The following is a 27,174-nucleotide window of genomic DNA, read 5'->3' on the forward strand; positions in this document are numbered from 1 at the left end:
GATTTGTGTAGGCAATAGTCTGCGAAGAACTGACTAATATTGGAGTTCATTCTGTATGTGCTGTTGCCTCTTCACAGCTGTCTCATGCTCCAGGTCCGTCGACAGGGCCCGTATTCTGAAACGTTCGCCTTCCGCGAAACTATCGCCTTGGCCACACCTCCGCCAATGGCGCGCCTTGATTGGCTGTTTTAACAAAACCGGAAAATAAGCAGTGCCATCTAGTAGTTCCGGCATACGTCATTTTAACATCATGGTGTCGATGGGTGCTCTCGCCATAAATTGAATAAGCGAACACGTCCTTTGGTATCTTTTGGCATTCAGTTGGTGGTGGCTTGTACTAGAGATAAGATAGGTGGTAGTTTATAGTAGTCTTCTTGGTGGCGTCTTACAGGTGTTGTTTCGCGGCGCTGTTTGTTGATTCATTTAAAATAAAACATTTTAAACTTCTTTATTCAACTTATTTTACCTAAAGCGGCCAAAACCACTTGCAGTCAGTGTGCAGAACCCATACTGCGGCCAATACACTCGAAAACAACACACTTGAGCCGCTCTGCACTCGCACGGTGTGCTCTCTCATGTGACGTGAAGCGTTCGACGGCGCGTGTTGGTAGTGCACGTTGACGTCACTGGTAAGCAGTTGCTTGATTTAGTGAACGTGAGTTTCGCGGACAGCGAACGTTTCAGAATACGGCCCCAGGTCTACGGTATCCTGCATGCTACTAAAATCTAGCCGAGTGGCGAACCAGACGATCAGCCAATCTGTTTTGCCTGCCGGCGTATTGGTCACGCTGCTCGCCATTGCAACAACTGTACTGTCTCCTCCCCTCTGCGACTGCTAGTCACCAGTTATTATCGCCCCAAACAGAGCGATCGTCATTACCAGCCTCCATTGGCACCACAACAGCCAAACAATGATGCTTATGCTCCTTGGAACGATCCCTCATCATCAATCCGACGTCACCAGTCCCTTTCGCCACCAGCTCATCGACCATCGTACCTATCGCCACAGGCTCACCACCCACTCTCCCCAATGCAGCCCCGACGCCCATCTCCAGAAAACTAAGCAATGCACCTCCCGGAGGTTACGCTGCATTGACGACTCAACCGCAAAACCCTCTGATCACTTTGCTGACCAAACAGAACTTGATGGACGTTTTAGTCGATGGCATCAATGTCCCAGCACTCATTGACACTGGCGCGCACGTATCCGTGATGAGTGCCCAATTGTGCCGATGCCTGAACAAAGTTCTCACACCCACGGCATCACACACCCTCTGGGTCGCAAACGGAGGAACGCCTACTATGCTTAATATGTGCACCGCTCACATTGGCATCGCGGGGCACCTAACGACTGTTTTGTTTGTTGTTTTAGAACAATTCCCATATCACGTTATACTGAGCTTAGACTTTTTGTCTTCCCATTCAGCCCTCTTTAATTGCGCGTCTACTGTTGTCATTCAGCTTGAACTCCCCCACGGCTGCTATAATCCACCAGTCACAGAGCCATGGTTATGCTTTCCCGAAGACATCCGCCTGTCACCTCAAGCCACTACGTACATCACTCTACTGTCATTCCCATCTGCTCCTGACGGCATCTATGTATACCTTCCACTGCTGACATATTTCTTCAAAGAAATTTGGCCGTTCCCCATACCATGCTCACTGTTACAGGCAATCAGACTTTGCTCCCTCTCCTTAATTTTAACTTCTCGGCTCAAGTTCTTCCCAGAGGCATGTTTTTGGGTGACATCTGGCCTGTGAACGATTGAGAGATGTCGGCTCTTGACGTCAAAATTCTGTCACCCTCTACAGGAACTGCCGATTCACCGAGTCTCACAGACGAACTTAGCAAGATGATTACACCTGATCATCTTCCGGCACAAGCTGCTGACCTCCGCCGTCTCTTGGAAACTTACCGCAACATTTTTTACCTTGACGGCTGCTCTTTAGCCCAGACATCAGTGGTCACCCATCGTATTTACACCGGAGACACCAATCCGATATGCCACTGGCCGTACTGTGTTTTACATGCTGATCAACAAGTGAACCAACGAAAAGTCAATAAGATGTTGACTAAAGGCATTATCGAGCCATCTTGCAGTCTGTGGGCGTCCCCTGTTGTCCTTGTCGAGAAGGACTGCAGTTCACGCTTTTGTGTGGATTACAGATACTTCAGCAAAATCACATGCAAGGATGTCTACCCCTTGCCGTGTATTGATGACTCCTTGGACTGTGCGGAGCCAAGTACTTTTCATCGATAGACCTCCGATCAGGCTGTTCGTAAATCTCGGTAGATTACATATACCATGAGAAAACTTCCATCATAACACCTGATGGCCTCTACCAATTCAAGGTTATGCCGTTTGGCCTTTGTAATACCCCGGCAACCTTCGAAAGAATGGACTCCTTACTTTGCAGCTATAAATGGTCCACATCTGTGTTGTCTAGACGATGTCATAGTCTTTTCACCAACTTTCATGAGTCATCTAACACGTCCATCAGCTATTCTTGCCGTTTTCTGACGCGCCGACCTGCAGTTGAACTCATCCAAGTGCCACTTTGGACGTCGTCAAATTAGCATTCTTGGCCATCTCATCAGTGCCGATGGCACTCAACCCGACCCTCATAAGATTCGCGCTGCCCAGAACTTTCCTCTTCCGTCTTCCACTGCAGACGTAGGAAGCTTTGTTGGGCTATGCTCGTATTTATTTATTTATTTATTTTTATTTATTTTCAATACCCTAAAGGCCCCGAGAGGCATTACATAGGGGGGGATAAAATTCACACATGATATTGTAATAAAAATGACTGAAGGCAACAAGCACAGATTTCGGTACAAGAAACACTTTGTAAAAGAAAGATGAAAAAAAAAGAGGGAAAAAAAAACGAAAAGTAATTTGGGCGAGAGTACATGGTACAATTCATATTTGCTGTACATGGCACTTTTCAACAAGGCACAAGTGGCAGGTGGGTGCGGGTAAATGGAAATTTAGAAATTATACATATATGTAACACAGGCCAGTCAAGAAGTGGCAGCTGAACATTTTATACATTTAAAAATGTGCGCAGGGCTGATTGGAAGGCAGACGGGTCAGTGATTGATACAATATCTTCAGGTAGGGCGTTCCATTCGTTCACTGATAACACGAAAGGGGAATTTTGGAATTTTTTCGTCCTAGCAAATATGGGAGCCACTTTGCATACATGGTCATTGCGGGTGGACAGATAATGGGCGGGTAAGATGGGAGCAGATGAAAAAGATGAACCACTATAGTAAAGGGAGTGAAAAAAAGACAGACGGAAATATTTCCGTCGTGTGTCAAGATCCGGAAGATTAAGGGTCTGCTTTAAAGCTGCCACACTTTGATATGGAGAGTAGGAGCGCAAAATAAAGCGGGCGGCCTTATTTTGAATTGATTCGATGCAATCAGAAAGGTTAGCTGTGTGAGGGTTCCAAATAATTGAGGCGTAATCGAGGGTTGTTCTGACAAGGGAGATGTATGCACGAAGTCTTGTGTCACTGTTTGCAAGGTACAGACGGCGTTTTAAAAAGCCAAGTTTTTTTATTGCCTTGTTAGTAATATGCTCAACATGCATGGCCCAGCTTAAGTCAGATGTAAGAATAACGCCCAGATATTTAAAGGAAGAGGTTCGTTCGAGTATGCAATTGCGTAGAGTGTATACGTTAGATGGAAAGGTTAGCTTGGAAGAAAATGTCATGACCTTAGTTTTCTCTGCATTAATTTCCATCTTCCATACGCGACACCATTCAGCTAATGTGGTTAAATCTTTTTGTAATATGGCAACGTCATCAGGGGTGGTTATCTGTCTATAAATTACACAATCATCGGCAAACAGCCGTATTGTTGAAGTTATATTCGTAGCTATGTCATTAATATATATTAGGAATAATAATGGGCCTAACACTGACCCTTGAGGTACCCCTGACCTAACGCGGCAGAAAGTAGATTGGTTGTTATTAATAGTTACAGACTGAGAGCGACCAGATAAAAACTCGTTAATCCACTGGGTAGTTTTCTCATCTAACTTAAGGCTGTTTATTTTCATGATTAGCCGTTTATGGGGAACACGATCGAAGGCTTTCGAGAAGTCAATAAATATTGCGTCAGTATAAAGCAAATTGTGCAAAGAGTCATGTAGGTCAGTGGTTAGTTCGAACAACTGTGTTTGGCAAGACCGTTTGTATCTGAAGCCATGCTGATTTTTGAATAACAGATTATTTGCATTAAGATGACTCATAATGTGGGAGTAAATTATATGCTCAAGGAGTTTACAGCAAACTGATGTCAGTGAAATCGGGCGGTAATTGCTTGGACATGAGGGATCACCAGATTTGAATATAGGTATGATATGGCCAGACTTCCAATCATCTGGAACACAGCCGGTATCCAGTGATTGTTGGAAAATTAAACACAGTATAAATGCTGATACGTGGGAAGTTAGTTTTAGTAGTTTAGAACTGATGCCATCCGGTCCAGGACTGGAGCTAAGCGGGAGCCTGTCGATAGCCCGTGATACACCTGTTGCAGTAACGGTGATGGGCTCGCTTGGATGAGTTATCGTAGAAAGAGAGACGGTACAAAACTGGTCGAGTGGCGGTTCGTCGGTAAAAGCTTGAGTGAAAGTGTTGTTCAAGAGGTCACCACATGCTTCATTGGGCACCATGCAGCCATCTGCGTCCTGTTCTGTCGTTCTGTTCTGTCGTTTTATAAAGAATTTCGCTGAAACTGCTCACCCACTCATCGACTTACTTAAGAAGGACGTTCCTCTCTCATGGAGTCTTGCTCAAACCAAAACCTTCTCCGCCCTTGTACGCTTGCTCACGGTTCTCGCATTGCTGGCTCATTATGATCCATCTGTCACCACTGAACTTCACACGGATACCAGTGGCCATGGAATTGGGGCTGTACCTGTTCAGTGGCAGTGTAACTTAGAGCGCCTAATTGCATACGCAAGCCGCCTCCTGTTACTCTCCGAGAGGAATTTTTCAATTACTGAACGGGAGTGCCTGGAATTAGTTTGGGCAGTTGCCAAATTCTGCCTCTACTTGTACAGCTGCACATTTTCCGTGGTTACCGATCACCATGCCTTGTGCTGGCTCTCCTCACTTAAAGACCCTACTGGACGATTGGGTAGATGGGCGCTACGGCTCCAAGAATATTAATTTGCTGTTTTATACAAGTCGGGCTGTTTGCACAAGGACGCAGACTGCCTCTCCCGTCATCCTGTCGACCGCCCTGAATATGATGCGCATGACACCGGCTCTTGCATCCTGGCCATTTCTGATCTGCACGACATCCGCACTGAACGACGACGTGATGACTGCTTACGTGTTCTTTATAATTGTCTCAATTCTGGACATTCAGAGCCTACGCTGCGCATGTTCATGCTTGGCGACGTTCGCTACTGTCACAGCTTGCGCCTTGAAGGACCATAATTTTAACCCGTTATACCACGCCATCTCCGAGTTGCATGACATGCCTACTGCGGGCCACCTCAGCATTTCGTGTACTTACGACTATGTACGGTCCCGCTTCTACTGGCCAGGTCTGTACCACTCTGTGCACTGCTACGTTGCAGCCTGTGCGCTCTGTCAGCGCCGCAAAAAACCTGCTGTGCTGCCTGCTGGACACCTTCACCCCATCGATGTGCCCTCAGAACCAGTCTTTCGTGTTGGTCTCGATCTTCTCGGCCTTTTTCCGATGTCGAAATCTGGCAATAAGCGGGTCATTGTTGCGACTGATTACGCCACCCAGTACACAATCACACAAGCTTTCCGTACAAGCTGTGCAACTGGGGTGGCAGATTTTTCTATGACATCATCCTCCATCACGGTGCACCCTGGCAGCTCCTCACTGATTGCGGCCGCACCTTCTTATCCCGAGTAGTTGAAGATCTACTTCGCTTCTGTTCTGCTGAGCACAAGCTTTCCACCACTTACCACCTACAGACAAACAGACTGATAGAGCAACTCAATAGCATGTTGATATAAATGCTGTCTATGTACGTTTCTGATGACCACAGTGATTGGGACAGCATGTTATCCTTTGTGACCTTCGCCTATAATTGGTCCCGTCACGATACCGCTGGAAACCCTTTTACCTTCTGTTCGACCACCACCCTTCTTTGCCCTTTGACACACTGCTTCCTTCCTCAACGAGCACACCCACTGAATATGCACAAGACGTCTTTGCACGGACTCACACGGCATGTCAGATTGCCAGCTCGTGGTTCAGTGAGTCTCAGGCCGCACAGAAGATCTATTATGACAGCCAACATAGGGATGTTCAATTTCCTTCTGGCTCCATTGTCCTCCTATGGACACTAGATCACCGCGTCGGCTTGTCTGAAAAGTCGCTGCCGCGCTACACAGGGCCCTACACAATATTCCATCAGCTTGGCGATGTGAACTACGAGATTGCTCTGCTGGACTCGCGTGTCCCCACGGATGTTGTGCATGTTTCCCAACTGAAGCCTTACTTTGCCGTTTGTTCACCTCCCTCATAGTTAGTGCCGACATGGCGCCTTTAAAGGCGGGGGTTATGTTCGGCGCAACAAAGAGTGGCGCCAGTCAGAAGACGATTTAATGTGTAGAGGTGAAATTGCTCTTGACAGCCATCTTGTTTGTGCAGCGTTGTCTCGTGTAAATATTGTAAATACATCTTTATATGTGACTTCTGCAACGTTACAATATGCACAGTAATAGTATGAAGAAGTGCACTGATCCACACGCCCTTCTAGATTGATGTAAGCTATTGGTGAATAGCAGCTGCATTGGAAATATGGTAGATAATGAAATATAGCGCCCGAAAAGAGTGAGAAGGCGTCTGTTGAAAAAGTGTGTTTAAGAAAAATGTGTCTTCACACTTCACTTGCGAGCTCCACACGCCGTTTGTCACTGCAAACTTTGGCTAAGATGTTCACAACAACGTATGCTAGCTGCAGACTGCATTTTTTCACCAAGCCAGAGGGATGGTTCAGGACGCCTTTAACAATACTCGCATGCAATAATGAGCAGCTGCCCCATCAAAACGTTTGTATGTTTTCTATGGTAAAATAAGCCACTTACAACAATGTTCTCCATGCCCCATCACTGACTATAACAATTAAATGTGGCTACTGGATGAGTGCGCCAAAAAGAAAAGCAAAAATAGAAATGCGAGCCGGTTTGCCAGACCCGCCTTTGTGCCACGCACCCGTGTAAAGCACGCCTTCGACGCCCATCTCCCTTCCGCCCCTACAACGTCAACAAGAGGGTGGAAGGGAGATGGGAGAAGCCCAGGCTTGAGAGGTTGCCAATGCGACGAAGGCGAGCCGTGCAGTGCACGGCACAAAGGTGAGTGTGGTGTAGTGGCTCGCATTTTCTTTGTTTTTCCAAAGATTTTGCATTCTTTTTTTTTTTTTCAGTGCACACACAGAGTAGCCAGATTTACTTGTTATACAGTCAAAATCGTTTATAACAAACTTGATAGTTCCGTGAAAAGTGGTCAGTAGTTCGTTATATATGGACTCGCCCTTAAATACGCTCAAAAATTAACCGTGCTAAAGCTGGGGTCAGCAGTTGCAACTGGGCAGCACTTAGTCAAACTTAGTCAAAAAATGCCCAATTGATAATTGAAAAATATCAGTACGGGCATTTTTATGACTTAAGTTTGAAAACTTTGCTTCAAAATGGCCTAAAACAACTATATGTAGCTTACAACACACTATGAACACTCACAATCGATTCCGTGTGCTGTACGTTATTGTGCAAGTTGCTGTCAATTAGCTAGTTAGGCTCCAAACAAAGAACATCCTCTTTTGGATATCATAAAAAGTATTTATAATAGAAAAAAATAATTGCATTTTTGAAATCGGCTCATAAAATACAATAACTGTGCAAATTTCAAATTGTTTAAAAAATAAAAAAAAAAGTTTTTGAAGTGTATTGTCACCTCTTAAAGTGAAGTAAGAGGTACGTAACCAATAGCGGAACTACCATATCTTCCCATGCATTACCCAAAGACAATGTAACTTTAATGTGGTGTTTTTTGAGTTCTGTGGGAAAGTAATGTGCTTAAGCACAGGACTAGCACAAACAATCTCTCATTTACTTCATGCGTTTGGCAAATACGAGCAACCATATGTCATTTTTTTTACTTGATTTTGTTGAACTCGGCAACCTTTATATCCGTGTATGGAAGTTGCTTGTACTCGTGGATTTTGAGAGCGTGCGAGGAGCTCTGCATAAGCTAGTGTTTTTTAAGGTATGTTACTCCACAAAGTCGATAGGGCCTTATTTATCAATGAATAACTATAATGCAGGTTGCCTGCTGCAGCTATCAATTGAGGTATACTCAAATTTTTTTCTTATCGTTTTTTGATGAGAGGTTGCCAAGATAATATTGATGCCCTTGATTTTTGTTTGCACTAGCACTGACATTGTTTCTTCACATGCTTGCTTTACTGCTTCACACTTCACCCTATTTTCTATAGATTGTGCTGCTTACATCTGCTTACGTTTTGAATTTTTTCTACCCCCGCCCACCCACCTTTTCCCTTTGTTGTAATGCCTTGTAAAAATGTTTAAAATAACACGACTCATCATCTTTGAGATGCTAGGCACATCCCTGCTTCATGTCTGGGTAAAGCTATTGCAATAAGGCAGTGGTTTGGGATGTTCTCTCTATTGAAGCATGTACTGTAAATGACGAGCAACTGCCTAAGCTCCAGAGCGGGAGCACTTCAGCTGATGAGTGTCTACTTCTCTGGGCTCAGTCAGTGGTCACATAATCTCAGCCCTACTTCTTTTTCCTCGCTTTATGTTATAAGTCGATTCTATTTTCCCTGTGTTGGCAAGCTTGAATTAGGATCTGAGTGCTGGCGCAGCCAAAAAAAGATGTTATATATGCGGAACGCACAATGAGAAACTTCGTGGAGTTTCTCATCGTGCAATCCTCGGAGTCTCTGGGGAGTTCAAGACCAAACTTAAGAGTGCTATCTCTGGCTTATGTGTATTTCATTGTCTACACTTCATTCTACTAGTACAAGAGAGAAATTAAACTTACCGTATTTACTTGAATCTAGGCCGGCCCCGATTCTAAGCCGACCCCCAAATGTCCGAAGCCTAAAAAAATAAAAAAATAGCGTTCACAAACAGAAAACAGCATTTATTTAATATGAACATGCCGAGCTCACTCTACATCATCATCGCTGCTAGCCTCGTACGCTTGCGGGTGCGTGCAAGCTCGCGTCCGCACGCCCATGCATGCACAGACAGTGTGGCACGGCTCGTACGCGGCGAAACACAGCGTGATCTCGGTGAACAGCTCCTCTGTTATCATGCGCTTATCTTCTTTATCGCTGTGATCTCGTTGCGGCACACACAAAAGGCGCCTCCCATTGCCACCTCCAACGACAGACATTTTATTGCGATAGCAATTATACACTCTTAGGCAAAGTTACACCCTTTGGCTTGCCCCTTCTGCCACACAACAATAATCGTTATCTGCCTTGATGCGTTTCCTTTCATTAACGTTGCGAGCCAGGGACTTTCCAGTAACGAACGGCACGGGCGTTATCAGAAGCGGCACTCCAAAGGGTGTAAACTGTTCTATGCTGATAACGCGCGTGCCGTTCGTTACTGGAAAGTACCGGGCTCGCAGCGTTAAAGAAGGGAAACGCATGAAGGCAGATAACGATTATTGTTGTGTGGCAGAAGGGGCAAGCCAAAGGGTGTAACTTTGCCTAAGAGTGTATGAACATTCCAGGCGGATTTCTGCCATCTCCATTGCCGTAAGGTTCCGTATGAGGGAAAGCATATGTGAGGGTGAGCCGGCGGACGCGGTTCAATCTCGCTTGCGCAAGCAAGGAACATGGCCCGGATGCGTGCCCTCTCCTGTGGCGCGCGAGGCGGGGGGGTAAGGCGAGGGAGGAAGGGCATTCTTCACCAGCGGCTGCTACGGTGCCTTGATGTCCTCCTCGCACTTCGCTCCGTACAGAGTGGACACAACCGCTACGTCTACTACGGCATTGGCTACGCAAATCGCGGACGCCATAGGGACGCTTTGCCGGCGCTCGTGTGTCTTGAAAGCGGTCTGCGATGTGGCTGAAGTGCACACCCATGCAGGCCTCATCTTCAAAGCGATTTGGTGTTTGCAGAGTGCGTTGCGCCGGTAGCTTTGTATGCGTTGTGCTTTCGACGTTTTGTACGCATTGAAGCAACAGATTTGCGGAAGTCAATTAGCTCGTGGCTGCTGCTTCGATTTCTAACTCCAGCATTTTCACATACAGTTTCCACTGTCATAGAGCGATGTGTGTTCATGTTTACCAGTGTGCACGTGACACTGTGCTGGTTAATTTAGTTAAAACACATTGATGGGCTAGTTGGTTTGAATCTATGATAGAATGTGTAAGCACAACTGAACAAGGAACAAAGCAGATACACAAAGACAGCGCTGTCTCCATGTGTCTGTTTCTTTCTACGTCCTCATTGTTTCACACTTACGCATTCTACCATTGTTAATTTAGTTAGTAATTGAATGTTCACAAAATTATATGGCTGCTAAAACAAATTTGCTATCGTAATCAGTGTTTCGCCTTTCTGGTGGAACTGTGAATTTTTTTGTCATCCATGCTGAAGTCTCGTCTGGCTTGAACGTTTGGCGATCAGCTAGCACAACTTTGCGGCTGGCACAACTTTTAGTTTGAAAGCGGCAGCATAGGGGCATCACCTGTATGGTGCCATTACAATAACACCACGCCACACGCTGATACAACAAAGGTCAAAATGGTGACGTCACTCATGTACTTCAGTTTGCTACTGGCGCGGCTAGTAGCGGCTACGATACTGACTTTTCAAGTTCGCACTATCTATGCACCATATTTATCATTTTCAATTACAAACTGGCACGTTCTTTTTTAAATCCTCGAATCTAAGCTGATCCTAGAGTTTGGTAACAATTATTGGAGAAAAACAAATTGGCAGCCTAGATTCAAATAAATACGGTAGCATTTGTGCTAGCCATGTACAAGACATTGCTGGTAATCGTAAGACAGGTGCCAGGTTCTATTTAGCATGCTTGAATGCAGATCTTTTTTGTCTTCTACATTGTTCAAGCTGTAACTTAGTCGGTAAGCGGTCTTGGAGCAAATATAATTTTTTTTTTCTTTGATGGCTTTTGTCTTGAATTACTAGACTGGACCCAAGCTTTCAAGTCATTCAAGTATACGGGGCTCTAAAGGTACTGGACCAAGATTTTCTTCAAAGAACTTAACGACTCCCCCATTATTTCGCAAATGGTAAGCATTGTGCGCCTCTGTTTATTCTCACTGCAGTGCAGTTTGCTTTGTTTTCTCAGGTAATAGGTTGCTGAGGATGAACATTTCTTGTTGTGCAACTTGAACTATTTGTTGAGATTTGATGCATAGGTGAGATCATGAGTCTGTTATAAATTGGCATGACCTTTTCGTTGCACGATTGAGTTCTGTGTGACACCTGCAGTATTACCGGACGTTCCAGATCTGCTTCTGTGGCCTGAAGTAGGCCGTGCAACGTCCTCATATGCACATGTGCTTGAAGAAGTTGAGACAGTTGCCATGGCCCTAGCAAATATGAAGTATTGTGCTCATCATGATGAGTAAGGCACTCATGGGTGGCTTGTAGCTTTTTTTTTTTTTTTTTTTTTGGACTTTGTTGTTTAAACGGGCCCGAAACCGCTATTTATCGAAGTCAGGAAATGCATTTAAACTTAAAATAGACTACTTCAGAAACACTTCGCAGGAAAAATGTACTTCCATACATTCAACAGAAGCCGAGTTATTGGGAATCAAAGATCGCCTCTGATCTCCTTCACAGTGCTCCTGCTCCTTCTTCCATGCCTTGCACTACAAAGTCTATGGTGAAGCTGGGCAGGCCCACAACACTCTGCTTCTAAACGTCGCCATGGCGTGCAGTTCGAATTTTATTTTGGATGTTCAAGTAGACGTCCACTACTTCTGATTTTGGGGCCTATGATGCGCCAAACTCCAAGGCTGTGCCTCAACTTATGATTGAGTTCATGGTGTCTCCACAGGTGTCTCATCCCTTGGCTGTGCTACAGTGTACTAGATAGCAACATGCGGTTGTGTTTCCTTGCACAGAGTGACATGAGCAGCACATTTCTTTTCGCACCTATCTCTACGGCAATCATACGCTTTCTGAAGGTCAAACGAAACGTCTTATGTGTTCGCTTGTGTGAGTATGTCGGCAGCATGCACATTGAGAGTTGCGCTACGCCGGGGAAAATTCTACCCTATAGAGTCTAGCGTCCGCTGCAGTCAGCGTGACCGGTGGCGCTGGCCTCCCATTCGGGCGCACTGAAGTGAGTGTGCAGAGTTTGCACCTTCACCAAATACAAAAGTGCTCTCTTGCAGCACACATGTGCTCATCTTTTGCAACAATAGCTGAACACTGCGCTGCTGTGGGCCACGTTCAATGCGCCAAACTATGCAGGGGGGGCGGGGGGGCAAATTTTAGGTCATCATGGCAATGCCGGTGTGACGTATCCAGAAACGCCGGCCGCTGCCTACGAGTATGCTGGAAACAGCGGACTATATTCACAATTTTTAAGCGATGGATGCTGCACCACGAACTCGTGTTGAAAGAATTCCTTGTGTTGTGAGCTTTGACCATGATGGCAAGATGACGACCCTCTAGCTTATGCCTCTTGACACAGCCAGTGTTCATCTTGAAGCAGCAGTTTGCTCATGTAAACAATGCTATATTAAATAAATGAAATGTGGGCCAATTATATTCAATGGATCCTGTCACGGGTCTTATTCCCCGTCACCGCCACGTTCCAGTGGAGCTGGAATGCAAAAATGCTTGTGTACCGGCTTTGCGTGCATGTTAAAGAACCCTAAGTGAATAAAATTAACCCAGAGCCCTCTACTATGGCATCCCTCGTGACCCACTGCAGTTTCAGGATGTTAACCACATAATTTAGTTTAGTTTTAAAAGTTTTAAATGTGAGCCATTTCACGAATATTAACAGCCACTGTAGTTCTGGCAGTAATCATTTTTGATGTTACTTTTTGATAACCCAGAGATTTCGAATGACTCATTGCATGGTTGCTTTAGTAATTTTACTGTGGCACATGCTTGAATCTGGGTTTACTGTGCTTCATTTGCACTTTCCTTTATGCTGTCATTGTTGTGGCATCATTTGTCGAGCAACTTAAACCTGTATAATGTAAGGATTTTTACAGCGAAGCTTTTAGCCTCTAGTTGGTCGAGATTTTTCGCGGTGCGTTCTCGTGAAAAAAAAAAAAACGGTACCTTTAGCAATTGAAACAAAAAGTGCATACATTCTTGGTATCACGCACACAACCTACAGCATAGCATTTGGTTCAGTAAAGAACAAGCATAAAACAAGCATCCAAACCGCATCAGTGATGCTCCTGATAACAATGCGAAGCACGTAGTTTCCCGGTAAAGATTACTGTTGTGCAAGCTGCCGCGGCGACGACAGCTTGCGACGTGTGGAGTGACGTCACTGTAGCCTTTCATATATAAAAGAACCAGCCTAGCAACTGATTTCACTGTTGTTGCAGCACTGCTATAGGTAGGCAACGCATAGTTAAGACTCCCAAGAAGCAGCATGAATACAAGGAGCAGCGAAGGGAAACGAAACAGCAATACGACCAGCGGCAGCGTGCTGCCAAAATTACCATTACTACCATTACTCCAAAGCAATGAAGCATTGCATACCCCCCTCAGCAGTTGTAGTGGTGGTGTTCTACAGCTTTGCCAGGCATCCACTTTCGCAGGGATGGCAAATGGTTCCCCGTATGGGTCCACTTTTCGGCATGGCAAGTCAGTTATTTTTTGGCTTGATTCTACTTATCATCCACCACTCACGATCAGCCATTCCTGGTGATAATGTAGCCAGACTTCCATTGGGACCACTGTCAAAGTGCGAAAAGGAAAAGTATTGAAGTGGAGTCATATTAACGCTGCCCTCATCTCTTTACTACCTCGCCAAGATTGCCCTCACCATATGGCAAAAATAAAAGTTTGCCCCACTATTGCCACTAGGTATTGAACTCGTGTGCCTTCAGCAGTGCACAGTCAGGAGCCAGATGTACTAACCATTGAGCTATCGTGGAACTTTTATGCTTACAAGTTTGTGTAGTGCTTTGTGCATGCATTTCAAAGGCTGATGCATCAGGTGTCACTGTAGCGTAGGAAAAACATGTGCATCGCAGAAAAGTTGTTCTTGAGAACATGGAGGTGTTCGCTGTTGGAGCTTTCTGCATTAATGCTCAGTGATGGCCTCAATGTGGCCTCATTGCAATATGCTCACTCAGCAGTAATTCTCAGTGTTTCCTTGCAAAGATTGCTCTTCACTGTTTCGGATATCGATCAACAATGTGCCATTATCATGCTGCCACTGTCATTGTCATTATTACGTCCTCTTCATAATTTTAGTGTAGAGTTGGTAGATTTTGCACAAAGTTATATAAGTTTTGCGCAAAGTTTGGGGTGATTAACTGCTCTCGCAGTACAGTAAACCCCTGTTAACTTGAAGCTATAAAAAGTGGAAAAATTTTTAGATTGGTGAAAGCACGAAAATAGAAGCCCTTTGGCCACCTATAGACGACATGCAGACTTTCCAAAGTACTTCAAAAACAAAACTATGGAAGAGCACCATCGTCACGCTTGTAGCAGATGCCTACCAGTGATGTCGAATGTACGTGCCACCGTCGCCCTCGCATGAAGCGAGGGCCCTAATCAAGCTGTGATCTCACAGAAACGCTGTGGGCTCGCAAGCTGGCTTCTTTTGGGCACAGCCCGTGAGGTGATTTTGCAAACTTAATCACCCAGGGTCACAAGTAGTACACTGTGACCACATTGATGTGTAACTGACAGCGTCTATAAATGAGAGGGGGAAAAAGACTTACTTCTAGCTCACCGCTGCCGTGTGTGGCCACAACAAAGTGGTAGAGAGCAGCCAAGTGGTGAACACACTGACATAAAAAACAAATGGTGAATGGGGTGTGAGTTCAAATCCCACAAGTAGTTAGTTTGTTTGCTTTCAAAGCTAAGGGTCAGAATTTTGGTCACTTAGGTGTAAATTGCAACCTTCTATGTGCTCACGCAGCTGCTTATAATGCTTCTTGTCATTGTGCTTGCTTTCATTTGTCGTTGTGATGGTTTCATTTTAAAGGTTTCATCTTAAATATGTTTACAGCCTTCTTCGCATGCCTTTCCCTTTTGTTACTGAAACTTTTCAGTGAGCTTCTGTAATAATGGTTGTTCTATTTTCCTTACAGCAAGGATGATCCACAACTTTTCAACCTGCGATTGCAGCTCAGTGATGACAGTGATGACGAAAAAGAGCCTGGTAGGAAAGTGCATGTTTTACAGGTTCAACTAGAATGCTCTGCACTGAAATGTCATTTGCTCAGTAGAGTGCCTAGCTAGAAAGCAAAAATTGATAAAGGTGTAATAAGAGTGTCAAACACACTAGAACTAGCAAGCGATTAATGGTAGTCCTAACAGGTGGGATAAGGCTTTTATTTCGATCAGTCATCCTTTTAAGACTTGGGCTCAGCTCAATTGAAGTGGACTGCTTCAATAGCTGTGAAACCCATGCACTGTGGGCACAATGCAGCTTCCTGCAGAAGCTGAAATAATTTCTCATTCTGCAGAACATGAGCTTGCATAGTGGAGCAGTTATACTCATGGCAAGCAGGTGTCGCATAGGAGAGATGCACTGCGTGAGATGCGAGAGAAGACCGTGCTACATAATAGTGTCATTGAAGGTTTATTGTTTGGAAGAGGGAAGTTTGCAGCTAAGAGAAGATATTGAAAGGGCTCTCTTTGTTGAATGTGTATGTGCCATTGCTCAATTTTGTGAATATAGTCAGTTTAATGTTAAGAGAAAGCTTAACCTTTGGGCCAACTCCCAGCTTTTCTATTCAAATACATGTGAAATACATAAATGCTCTGATTAAACAACAGCTGAACCAATTTGAACAAAATTTGTTCCATTTTAGGAGAAAGCTGAATTCTACCTCACAAGTATCGGGTTTTTCCTCGATGTGGCTCAAAAGGGCTTGCTTTCAGACATACTAAGAAATAAAATGCAGGGAAAGGTGCGCATGTGCAAGCTGTACTTGAACTTTGGTTAGGTGGTGGAGTGAGCTGGTAATCCCTTTGCCTGCATGCGTACAGGCCTTAGCCAGTGCTATATATATATATATATATCAATATCTGTGCTGCTAGCTATTCAGTAGAACATTGTCCCTTTCCTGTAGTACTCAGTCATTGGCTGCATTCCTGCTCACTGCAACTCAACACCAAACTGTAGGTGGCACCAAGCTACATTCTAGCTTGGTGCTGGCCAAAGGCATGGAAGTGGGGACAAAAGACCATGCGGAAAGTAAGACTAGGTCTGTAAATGTGGCATGTGTACTTCCTAAACCAGGGTATCTAGGGGGGGGCTTCTCTAAGTGTCCACCCAGTGGACATGTCCATTTCGTCTGCTGCTGAAGTTCTGATTCGCTGGGCTGGGCTATGCATCACGAAGAGACAGGCACCCCCAGCCAATCAGCACATCAGCAGCAGGCAAAATGGACATGTTCATGTCCATTGCTCAATTCTGTGAATATAGTCAGTTTAATGTTAAGAGAAAGCTTAACCTTTGGGCCAACTCCCAATATTCAAATACATGTGAAATGCCAATGCTCTGATTAAACAACCACTGAACCAATTTGAACAAAATTTGTTCCATTTTAGGAAAATGCAGACTGGAAATTTTGATTAAGGACCACAATTTCTTACCGTAAAGTGTCAGAAATGTGCGAGTTCCAAAGGAGTTGGGGCGAAGCTTAAAAATTTTTAACTACACGGAAAGCAAATATTGCAGTTTTGTAAACTGAATTTGTGTTAGCACCTGAATGGGGCAAATGTGATCTATGAGTTTACAGTTAATGTGATATTGATACTTTTTTTACTAGTTCTAGTATACCACTCACAAATTAATGGTATATAGTGGAATGGCATATAATATACACTTTTGGCAGCTTTAGATCACTTCTCAACAAGTGCAGTTCACAGAATTGTGACATCATTTTTATTACAGAGTTCTAAACTTTTCCTAATGTTTGCTGTTTTCAACAACTTTGTAAAAAAAATATTGATGACCTAAATTAAAAATATGCTTCCTACAGTCAGTAGATTCAAACTTTAATTTTTAAGAGGAGTACTGACACAAAATTTTGAAGTGGAGATAACACATGAGATCGATTTATGTGGGCACACACACACCCATTGTCTGCAAAATATCAACAGCAAACATAGCTTAGAACATATTTAAAATCACTTTTAAAGTATGTGTGCGCTGCCAACTGCAAAATGCAGTGCCTCACGACATCGATATCAAGAAAGGATTGTAAACAACCAAGAAAATACTGCATCATGAATTTCCATTGGCTGCCATGCTGCTTGCATGTGCTCTTCTTCTCACTTATTGCTTGTGGTGGGATACTCTCGGTGTCGCTACAACTGCAAAATTAAGAGGCAGTTTTGTTCGTGTCGGCAGATTTCCCTCACTATCAGGCTTGACTGCGCTGCACTGACCACGCACGAATTGCGAGCACAGCACAATGCCACGTATATACTGCATCGTTGACTTCTGCCGAACACATTAAGGGTTGGGAATAGCGATGCATTCCCCACGGTGGCCTTCATGGGCAGAAGTGGACATGCTACTGTTAAATACCGTGCAGGCCACAATGGTCGACGCTAATGCGAGGGTCTTGAAGCTCGTTCTAGCTATCACCGGCTGGAATACAGTAAAACCCCGTTATAACAAAGTTGAAGGGGGGGGGGAGTCATAACTACTTCGTTATGACCATTAGTTCGTTATAGCCACTATCCATTTCTATCCACAATTATCAAGCAAGAGAAGATGTGCTCACCACCAAATCTCGCAGCAGCCCGCCACATGAAAAACGGCTGTCACACTGAAAAAAACAAGTGAAAAAAAAAGGAATTACGGCAAGGAATTGATACTTTATTCATGCCAAACAGCTCATCACTGAACGATGAACAGCCCACCAGGTGATGGCTTACTTCGCAGAAAAAAAAAGCCTTGATATATTTTTGCCGTGTCTTCAGGCAAATGATGGCTTTTTCAGCTGCAGCCACTATTTCGAGTCCGTCCTCGCTGTCATTGTGAGCACCAAAGAAGCGGCACAGCAGGCCTACCGCGTTCAGCGCTTGTGCGGGCGTCGGTACATCGGGTTCGCCAGTATTAGGCTCTGGGCTGTCGTTGACGCATTCATCACAGTCGTCATTAGGCACCCCCATCATTGCGTGCACAATTTCTGCCTCCGTTAGCTCTTTGGTCATCACCGCATCAGCATCGGCACTGACATACGTGCAGAAGGTGTTGCAGTCGAGCACAACGCCGGCGTCAAGGAGGGCGTCCCACGACGCTGGGGCTTGGTCACCCACGGCACCCTCATTGGCGGCAGCACCGATAGCTTCGCTGCAACCGGAAGCAATTGGCGATCATGCTTGCCGGTACAGCCATCCAAGCAGCCTGTAGCATCTCGATCGCCATGTACAAGTCAAACGGGGAGTCGCGCTTCATGCTTATATTAAGCAGAATCCGGTTGATCACATGTCTGCAGTAGCCCGACTTAAAGTTCATGCTAACTCCTTGGTCGAGGGGTTGCACAACTGCAGTGCAGTTTGTCGGCAAGAAGCATAGCTCAATGTTCTTGAGGACAGCGGCAGTGTGGTGGGCCACACACTTGTCCAGTACGAGGCATATCTTCCGGTTCTGCTTGCCCCACCTCTCGTCCCACTCCTGCAGCCATTGTGCGAAAATTTCTCTCGTCATCCAAGCCTACACATAACTCGCTTGGAGCTTTTGTTCGCCTTTAAAGCATCGTGGGGACGCACTTTTGCCGTGCTTGAGGGCCTGCACCTTTTCCGACCCATCCATGTTGGCACAAAGTAACACGGTCACGTGGACCTTGCTCTGCTTACCGCCCTGGCAGTATTCACCTTGAGGGCCAAGGTTTTTTGTGGCAGCAACTGGTAGAGCAGGGCAGTCTCATCCGCGTTGAACAAATCCTTGGCACTGTATTTTTCTAGCTGCTGTCCAATATTTGTCTGCACCCACGCCACTGCAGCTTCGCTGTCGACAGACTGCGCTTCCCCGCTGACAGCCCTGCCGACGATGACGTGTCACTCCTTGAAACGCTGCAGCCAGCTGACATTTGGCACAAAATCGTCATGCCCGATGATGCACGCGAAGTCTCTCGCTTTGCGCTGCAACAGTGCCCCACTCAAAAGGGGTGCCGCTTGCTCTTGCGTCCAAAAACCACTTGCAGACCGCCTTTTCTACAGCTTCAAAAGTGGGGGCTCGCAGCTTCTTTCTGTCCCCTTCTACGCCACGTGCGACAGCACCGGTGAGAGCTTCTTTGCTGCTCAAAATCGTCGACAGCATCCTCAACGCTATGCCGAAATCTTCGGCCACTTTTTCTTCTTCACGCCGGACTCAACGGCTTTCAGCATAGCCACCTTCTGCTCGAGTGATAGCATTTTCCACTTCCGTTTGCCATTGCTGTCGTCCATCTCTTTTCTGGCGGCAGGAACTTGCACAAACGAACCGATAGAAACACTGATATCCTTGATGCGCATGCAGACGACCGGCAACAACAAAATCGCAATTGGCATTGCCCCACACCCACAGCGGAAGAGTGGACGGGTCCACCAGTTACACAGGAACGGGGAGGCCGGAAGACGCGCACATCGCGCGCTATAAGACATTGACCTGACGGGCACTAAAATGATCAGTAAATGCTCTTTGTGGAAAAAAAAAAATTGCTGACGATTACGTTACTTTGTAATGCGAAACTTGAGCGCAGCTCTTGAGCAGTTTTGGCTTTTGGACATATTGAGGCAAAGAATTCGTGCGAGACATGTATGTACAGTTACAGACAACGTTTTATTCTTCACACATAATCCTTCTTCAAGAAGCACTCCACTCCCAGTTCTTGATTGTCATGAAGGAAGCTTTGTGGTCGGAGAAATAGATGGATATATGCTCGACTTGCTGCACCAATGCCTGGTTCAGCGTAGCGCACCACTGGATTCTGGCGGTGACGGCGCTGGGTTTCTGCTCGGGCAGCTCATTTATAGTGGATCCACACGACGGACGGCGCATCACGTGACTACGCATCACGGATTCGTGTCGTACGTGCGTTGTCCGCTACCCCCATGGACGGAAAATGCCGAGCTATTTTTCGCATCCGGATTCTAGGAGTCGAATGCTGCAGATTTAGCCTAGCATTCTCTATAGTCTGGCAACAAGCATGGCTTTGAGATCTTTCTGAAACAGCTTCATCGCTGTTGACACCATTCGTGCCTGCTTGCGCACGCGACTCGCACAAGAACAACTGCAATGAACTAGAGCGACGAGGCAACTGTCTTTTTGCATCTCGTGGAGCAGTTCCCCGCGTTGTGGGACATGACTCTCACCGATTACGCGAACACGAAAGCGAAAGAGACAATTTGGCAGTAACTGAAGAAACTGCTCTCTCGTCACTTGAAGCAGCGTCCGGTATTTCTCAATGTCACTGACCAACAGCTCTTGGTACAAGTGGTTTTGCATACCAAGATGCTTGTTGGCGATATAGTCCTTTTGTCAACAAGACCTCTTTCGATGAAACAAGTACTCGTCGTCATCCAATTCAGGCAAAACAACAGCCATTGCGGCCAACCGTCATTTCCTTTCAATCTCCATCTTCATTCTGAGTGAAAAACACGTATGACAAAGTCTTTATTACTCCGATGGCACCATCTAGAGTGAGTAGAAACAAGCAAACATTTGTAACTTACGGCCACTGAGATCTGCCCGGGCCACCGCAACATCTTCGAGGCCACGTTCAGCCAATACAGCCACTCTAGGCCTACACGCCGAGAATCTGAGTATGGCTTTCAGAAACGGTGCCCACACATCTAGAATACTTTGTTGTCGAAGCTTCCGGACACAAATTTAAACCGAATACAAGCCTCAGTTTGAAAGTTACGGGCCACACAGTGGACGACGACAACTTAACAGGTTCGAGGCGGACGGCAGTCGCTTCGGGCGGTGCTGCCATCTTTATTTTTCTGGCGCGGTCGTATGCTCACTCCGTCCATTGTCTGGATGTGCTTCGCAGCTGGACGGACGGTGGAATAAGCGTCTGCGGAACAGATTTTCACAGAGCCATCCATCGTGTGGATCCACCATTAGCAGCAGCAGCAGATGGACTTCCACCGGTTGCCTCGCTCATGGCTCAGAAAGAACTGGCTGAGAATAAACTATATGTATTGGCAGATGGATTATATTATAAACCATCTGTGAGCATCGAACAATCAGTCTCGTGCGGAACATTTCACACCAGCCGCCGCAAATGGTGCGTAGCTTGGTGTAACTGCCTTGCTTATCGGAACGTTGTGCGGCAAAGAGATGGCAGCGACTGGCTGACGCCGCTGATGCTGCTAGTGAGTCAGTTGAAGGCGGCTCTGCGTTTCGGCTTGGGAAGCGCGCACCGTGATCCGCTGATACCGAGCCAGCGCTTCGGCAACAGGAGAACACCGCACGCTCTCATGCGGTTTGCCGCCACAGAGGAGGGAGGGGGGCAAGAGGTACATGCAGTGGCGAACGGCGGCGGCTATGAGTTTCGGCTTGGGCAGCAGCATATCATCGAGAGCAGCCGGCGCTCTGATTGCCGCCGCACATGGGTGGCATTGGAAGAGGAGCGAAGAGAGCAAGGCTCGCGCCGTGCGTGAGAGATAACACCAGGAGAGTGTGCTGGCCCCGGCTATGGAGCTGGTTACGGCGAGGGTCGACGGCGCTGCGAAATGCAGGAACGGACGCCAAAGAGCTGCACTCTAAAAAAAGGTTCATTATACCCATTGCGAGGAAATTTTAGCTTCGTTAGAACGAGGTTTTCTTTACATGGGCATTTATTGGAATTTTAAGGGGAATCACAATTGGTTTGTTATATCCTGTTTCGTTATAACGAGGCTTTACTATATCCGAGTTGCTGCTTTTTAGTGGGTCAGATTGAAAGTGATTGGCCACGTCTAATACGGCGGCAACTCCTGCCTGCAGGAAATCATCGCTGCTGGACGACGAAAACGACGACAACAATGGTGGCAAGGACATCGCAAAGCATGTGCAGGCTTAGCAGACGAATTACCAACATGAAGCTTGCGCGCCAGCATGTGCGCTGGCGTGCGTGTCAGAGCATATGTCAGAGGTTTTTGCGATCACGTGCCCAGCTGTGTTTACATTCCTTCTCTGGCCCATCTTGTTGCTCTCTGAAACCGAAACTTGGACTAGTTGCTACAAACAAGACTCCAAATAATTACCTGTACCACTCAAGTAAATGAGGTTTTGTGCCATGATTACTGGGTCATTCTTATCAAATTTAGTGCAGTGTGAGACAAGAAAAGGAATTTCTATTTCCATGTGCTTGGTGTGAGGCGAGGGGTGCTCTATTTGACAACATAATGACGACTTCACAGACAGCAACAGTATTTTGGACAAGAATTGATATGTTCGTTCCAAATTTTTTTTGCATTGTTTCTTTTGCTGCTGATTTTTGGAGTACTGTTTGTCAAAGCCGAATACAGTTAAGACTGTATTCGGCTTTGATAATGGCTGCATGTTCGCATCAAGTAGTGCGTGTAGATGTTCGGCAGTACTTCCACAAAAGCAGCCTTTAGTGAGTGTTCAGTATTGTGTGGCTGTTGGTTAGTCTCACTCTCAGGGGTACCCATACATAGCAGCATAGCAAGTTTATATTGGGAACTAGGATGCCACATTCAGGGTGATGTGGCCGCAGATGGTTGCACAGGCCCTCTGGGAGTAAACAAATCCATTTTTTAGGAGTGATGCCTAATGACATTGCACGCAGTAAGCTTGGCTGCCGACTGTGCCACTTAAAGCTGCTCAGGATGGCCATAATTGACCTTTTAGGGCTCTCTCTCATCATAGCCTGCACCTGCTGTAGAAACTCAACCGTCTGAATGTCTGACCATTGGCAGTGGTTATTTGTCTTTGTGGTAACTGGCTATAAACTCGCCCCAATCAGCTCACCCCCAAAAGAAAGAATTTGGCACCATCTTAGAAGTGATCTCTAAGTTGATGTGTAAAGCAACTATTGCAGTCTAACCCTTTGATGCCCAAAACTTTATTTCAATATGGAGCATCACAGAAACTTTAGCATGCATATGCGAATATATGTGAAAATATGCGAATAATCCTGTGAGAAAAAAATTGTTTGTTCATGGCTGCATAATGATGTGTTGCTCCAGAGCAACATTGGGCATCTGTGGTCACATGGAATGCCTTGAAGCAGTTGCGGCTTGGAATAGACATAGGTGCATGTTACACTTTGCGCAGTATAGAAAAGTGTAGCCAGATTTGCAGTACTTACACCGGTTCTTCTTTTAACCGGACTGAGGCCAGTGATTCATGCCATCATACCTCACGTCCACTGTGGGCCTTGGTGTCACCGGACAATGGATCATCTGTTTTGCAGCCAGAATTCCAAGCCCGGTGGCGGCACCTGATCTTCTTTTCAATAGCTTCGATTTCACGAGTGCGAGGGTCTGGGCAATTTGAGCTCGAAAGGTCAGGAGTGACAACTTTCTTTTGACAGACAGCTGAGCACAGTGACGTTTGTACAGCAGCCACCCATTGACAACTGAAACATCAATCATCCAAAAAAATATCCGCATGTACCCTCTTTTGGACTTGTGGTCCGTGCGATACAGCCCAATGAGCATATCAGCGAGATCAACACCTCCCATGAAGGCATTATACTCCCTTACGGCAAAAGGGCGTGGAACATCGACAATGTGCTTTTCCTTGCTGTTCCAACACTTACATATGTCGGTTGGTTGGACACCAGCATAGCTAGACACAAGGTGGACGGAGCTGTTATCAAACCATTTGATGATTCCAATATTAGACTCCTCACCCAAGCGAAAATCCACGGAGCCCCTTCCTTGCGCCTTCATTGCTGCATCAACAGCCAGCGGGCACTTCTCTGTCCTGTCGACCCTGTCAGTGCCAACACGCAGGAATCCTTTGCACCTCAGCTCCTCCACAAGGCGCAGGCTGGTAAACCAGTTATCAAAAAATAACTTATGCCTTTTGTGCTCTGGAAGATCTTTCACCAGATCGATGACTATAACACCGGAGATGCCGAACCCATGGTTGTGCGCAGTGCCTTTACCTTCATAGATGATGAAGTCATGCATAATGCCGGAAGAATCTGCCCTTGTGATAACTTTATAACCCCACTTGTGAGGCTTCGATTTCATGTACTGCTTTAGGGGTGACCTCCCCTTGAATGGAATAATTTGTTCAATGCTTTGCCGCTCCTCTGGAGCCACAGCCTTCATGTTTTTCTTCAGTCGGTCTACAAGTGGGCGTACCTTGAAAAGGCAGTTATGGCCCTCGGAGTCCCGTAGTACTGCCTGCAAATTGTCATTCATGTGTAGGCATTTGATGTATGGCCTCGATGCGATTCCTCGACATGAGGTCCGCCACAGGCGCAAAACTTGTGCCGCACTGCCAAAACATCCGGAAATGAGGTACTCTGACTGTCCCTGAAACCACTAATATGGAAAGATACTGCCTCATTTCGTCCTCGCTGATGTTCGCACAGGTGCCTTTCTTCTGGGTAGAATACAGATTTGGTTGATAGCGCAGTGTGTCTACGATATCTTGATCAAAAAACGAACAAAAGTATTCATAACGGCTTAGCACCTCGTCGGGCGGTGAGGGCAGCTCCCCATTTCAGTCAGTGTCATCAACTGAACGGTCTTCTTTCCTCCATGTTCTGCAAACGTTTTCTTTCTTTTTCTTGTGCGGAGCCACTGAGTGGGCACGAGAAGTACCCGGCAAAGCTTCAACTTTATCGCATGACATTCCTTCGTCATCCTTTATGCATGGCTCTTTGGCGCAAAGATTGGTCACTATTTCTAGCGGGCAGGTATCAATCAATTTTCGAGCATCTCTCGGATCATAGTCGGGGTCATCCAGGTCGCTGTCGAAGTCAGCGTTGGACAATTTACCGCCCAGAAGAAAGATAATCTCCTGAATTTCTTCTTCAGTAAGCCACTTTTTTTCTTTTGACATCACCATCTGTATATGAAAGACACATAATATGACCTTATGAGGAACGCTTATTCTATTCGATAGAATGAACGCTCTGCTGTTGCTTTGCTTTACCTTCAGCACAGCAAAAACTGCCACATACAATATCTCCCTACATATGATCATGCCTCCGCATATGCCCATTGTTGCTCCTGGGCAACACCACTTTTGGCATGTAAAAGTTTGTTGTATAAATTGTGACCACACCGTTTAACCTCCTCATAAATGTCGTACAAGGCCTTATGAGCTATTCTAAGTGCAAGAGTTGTCATAGTAGTGTCCTATACCGCCGTAGCTGAACAAATTTACTCACGTGTGCGGTCCTTGCGCTGGCACCTCTCAGAACAGTCAAGAAAAAAGAAAACAAAGGAGTGGTGATGCCATCTCTACGTATTTGCTTCAAGCTCAAGATGCTCGCTAGTCTTGGTACATTCCACAGATGGCGCCAGTGGTATCGTTCAGCAGGGCGCCTTCAAGAAAAAAAAGTTTTTAGGCTGTTGCTCCTGGGCAACAGTGGGCACTAAAGGGCTAAAGGCCAAACTACATGTACACTTGCCGGTGCTCGAAAGCTCACACATGCCCAGTTGGCGAGGGACATATTGTGCACGCTGAAGCGAAGAACGAGCACAGGTATTTTCTCCACACAAATGTCAGTGCTCTGGCTTCCTCACAGAAATGTGAAACGATATCTACTAATGCGAAAGTAGTGAGCCAAGTAAGTGCACGTCTTGTAGTTTCAAATAGCCATTCCTCGTGAGGTACAGCAAACGCAAGGCGCACGGGCATGAGCTTTCACACGCCGGCAAGTGTACTGTAGTTTGGTCTTTAGGCTTCATCTCCTTTGTCGGTCTGAAAGCTGATACCTTGGAATAAATGTGTTCGATAGTTGACAGAAGGGTTGGTAAAGACGAGGTCAATATTTTCCTGCCCGTGGGAAGCACAGCAGTTTTTCGTAGTCTACTAAATACTTTTTTCCTTTCACAGAGCATGCTTGATCGAAAGTGTGCAGTACAAAATTGTAGAGGAAGAAATTCTTTTCTCAACTGTACTAGTCCCAAACATGTTTGTGAAAAAAGAATATGAAGAAATGTAACATTTTATACAGAAAAGAAAGTTATGTGAAAATGTCGAATGTTGATTCACACACACTAGAAAATTTCGGAATATGCATTTTCAGTACAAGGTATCTATGCAACATTCCAGCAAATATAAGCTGTGTACACAATTTCTTGAAATACATATGGATAAGATAACTATAACATTAGCCCTAATTACTAGTGCAACCTTGGCAGCAAGTGAACCTACCCAAAGGCTGGTGACACCTTGCAGATAAGAACTGTGATCTGTAGAACGCTCTAGATATTTTTAGATTAGTAGGTAGCAGCATCGAAATGGTTCAGAAAAGAAAGTGAAACTGCGTGCTGAAATCTGATGAACCGAAGTTCTCCATGTCAGTACTGCTGTCATCGTCCAAAAGCTTGCACGCAGATGCATCTGAACCTGTAGAAATAGAATGTTTCCTTGGATAAGCGGTGGATGATGTTCATGCCATCTTGGGAACTACAACAGTTCATCACACCGACCACACCCCTATTCCAAAGGTGCTTTAAAAATCCCCGTGTGGTGGAGAAAGGAAACAAAAAGCGAAACTGAATAAATAGTTCTTTTATAACTATCAAATTATACTATCTGTCAGAGTTCTCGGAGAGTGGCAAAATGCAAATTGATAGGTATAGGCGAGGGCAGGAAAGTGTTAAGTACCTAGACAATAGAATAAAAATGTCAATCTTAAGGCAGTTAAAAGCCATATCCTCAAATGCCTTGTGCACCCATATTTACATAGAGCTCCTGAAGTAAAGCTTTCTTTGGGGAAATCTGCTCCAAAAAAGAAATTGTGAATGTCATTGATGATGCACCTTTTGTATCACTGCACAAGGGTGATAGTGTTTGT

The 27,174-nt window shown here is 45.6% G+C and overlaps 1 protein-coding gene across 1 annotated transcript in view; it reads left to right on the top strand.

Annotated features, from left to right (window-relative positions):
* Mps1 (dual specificity protein kinase monopolar spindle 1) overlaps nucleotides 1–27,174 on the top strand; it is a 134,876-nt gene that overhangs the window by 39,058 nt on the left and 68,644 nt on the right. The window contains exons 7-8 of the mRNA XM_055063720.2: nucleotides 11,198–11,301; nucleotides 15,316–15,386. Coding sequence (XP_054919695.1) covers nucleotides 11,198–11,301; nucleotides 15,316–15,386 — 175 coding nt within the window. The remainder of the gene's footprint in view (nucleotides 1–11,197; nucleotides 11,302–15,315; nucleotides 15,387–27,174) is intronic.

Source organism: Dermacentor andersoni, chromosome 1 (assembly GCF_023375885.2).
Source record: "Dermacentor andersoni chromosome 1, qqDerAnde1_hic_scaffold, whole genome shotgun sequence".
Taxonomy (NCBI): Eukaryota; Metazoa; Arthropoda; class Arachnida; order Ixodida; family Ixodidae; genus Dermacentor; species Dermacentor andersoni.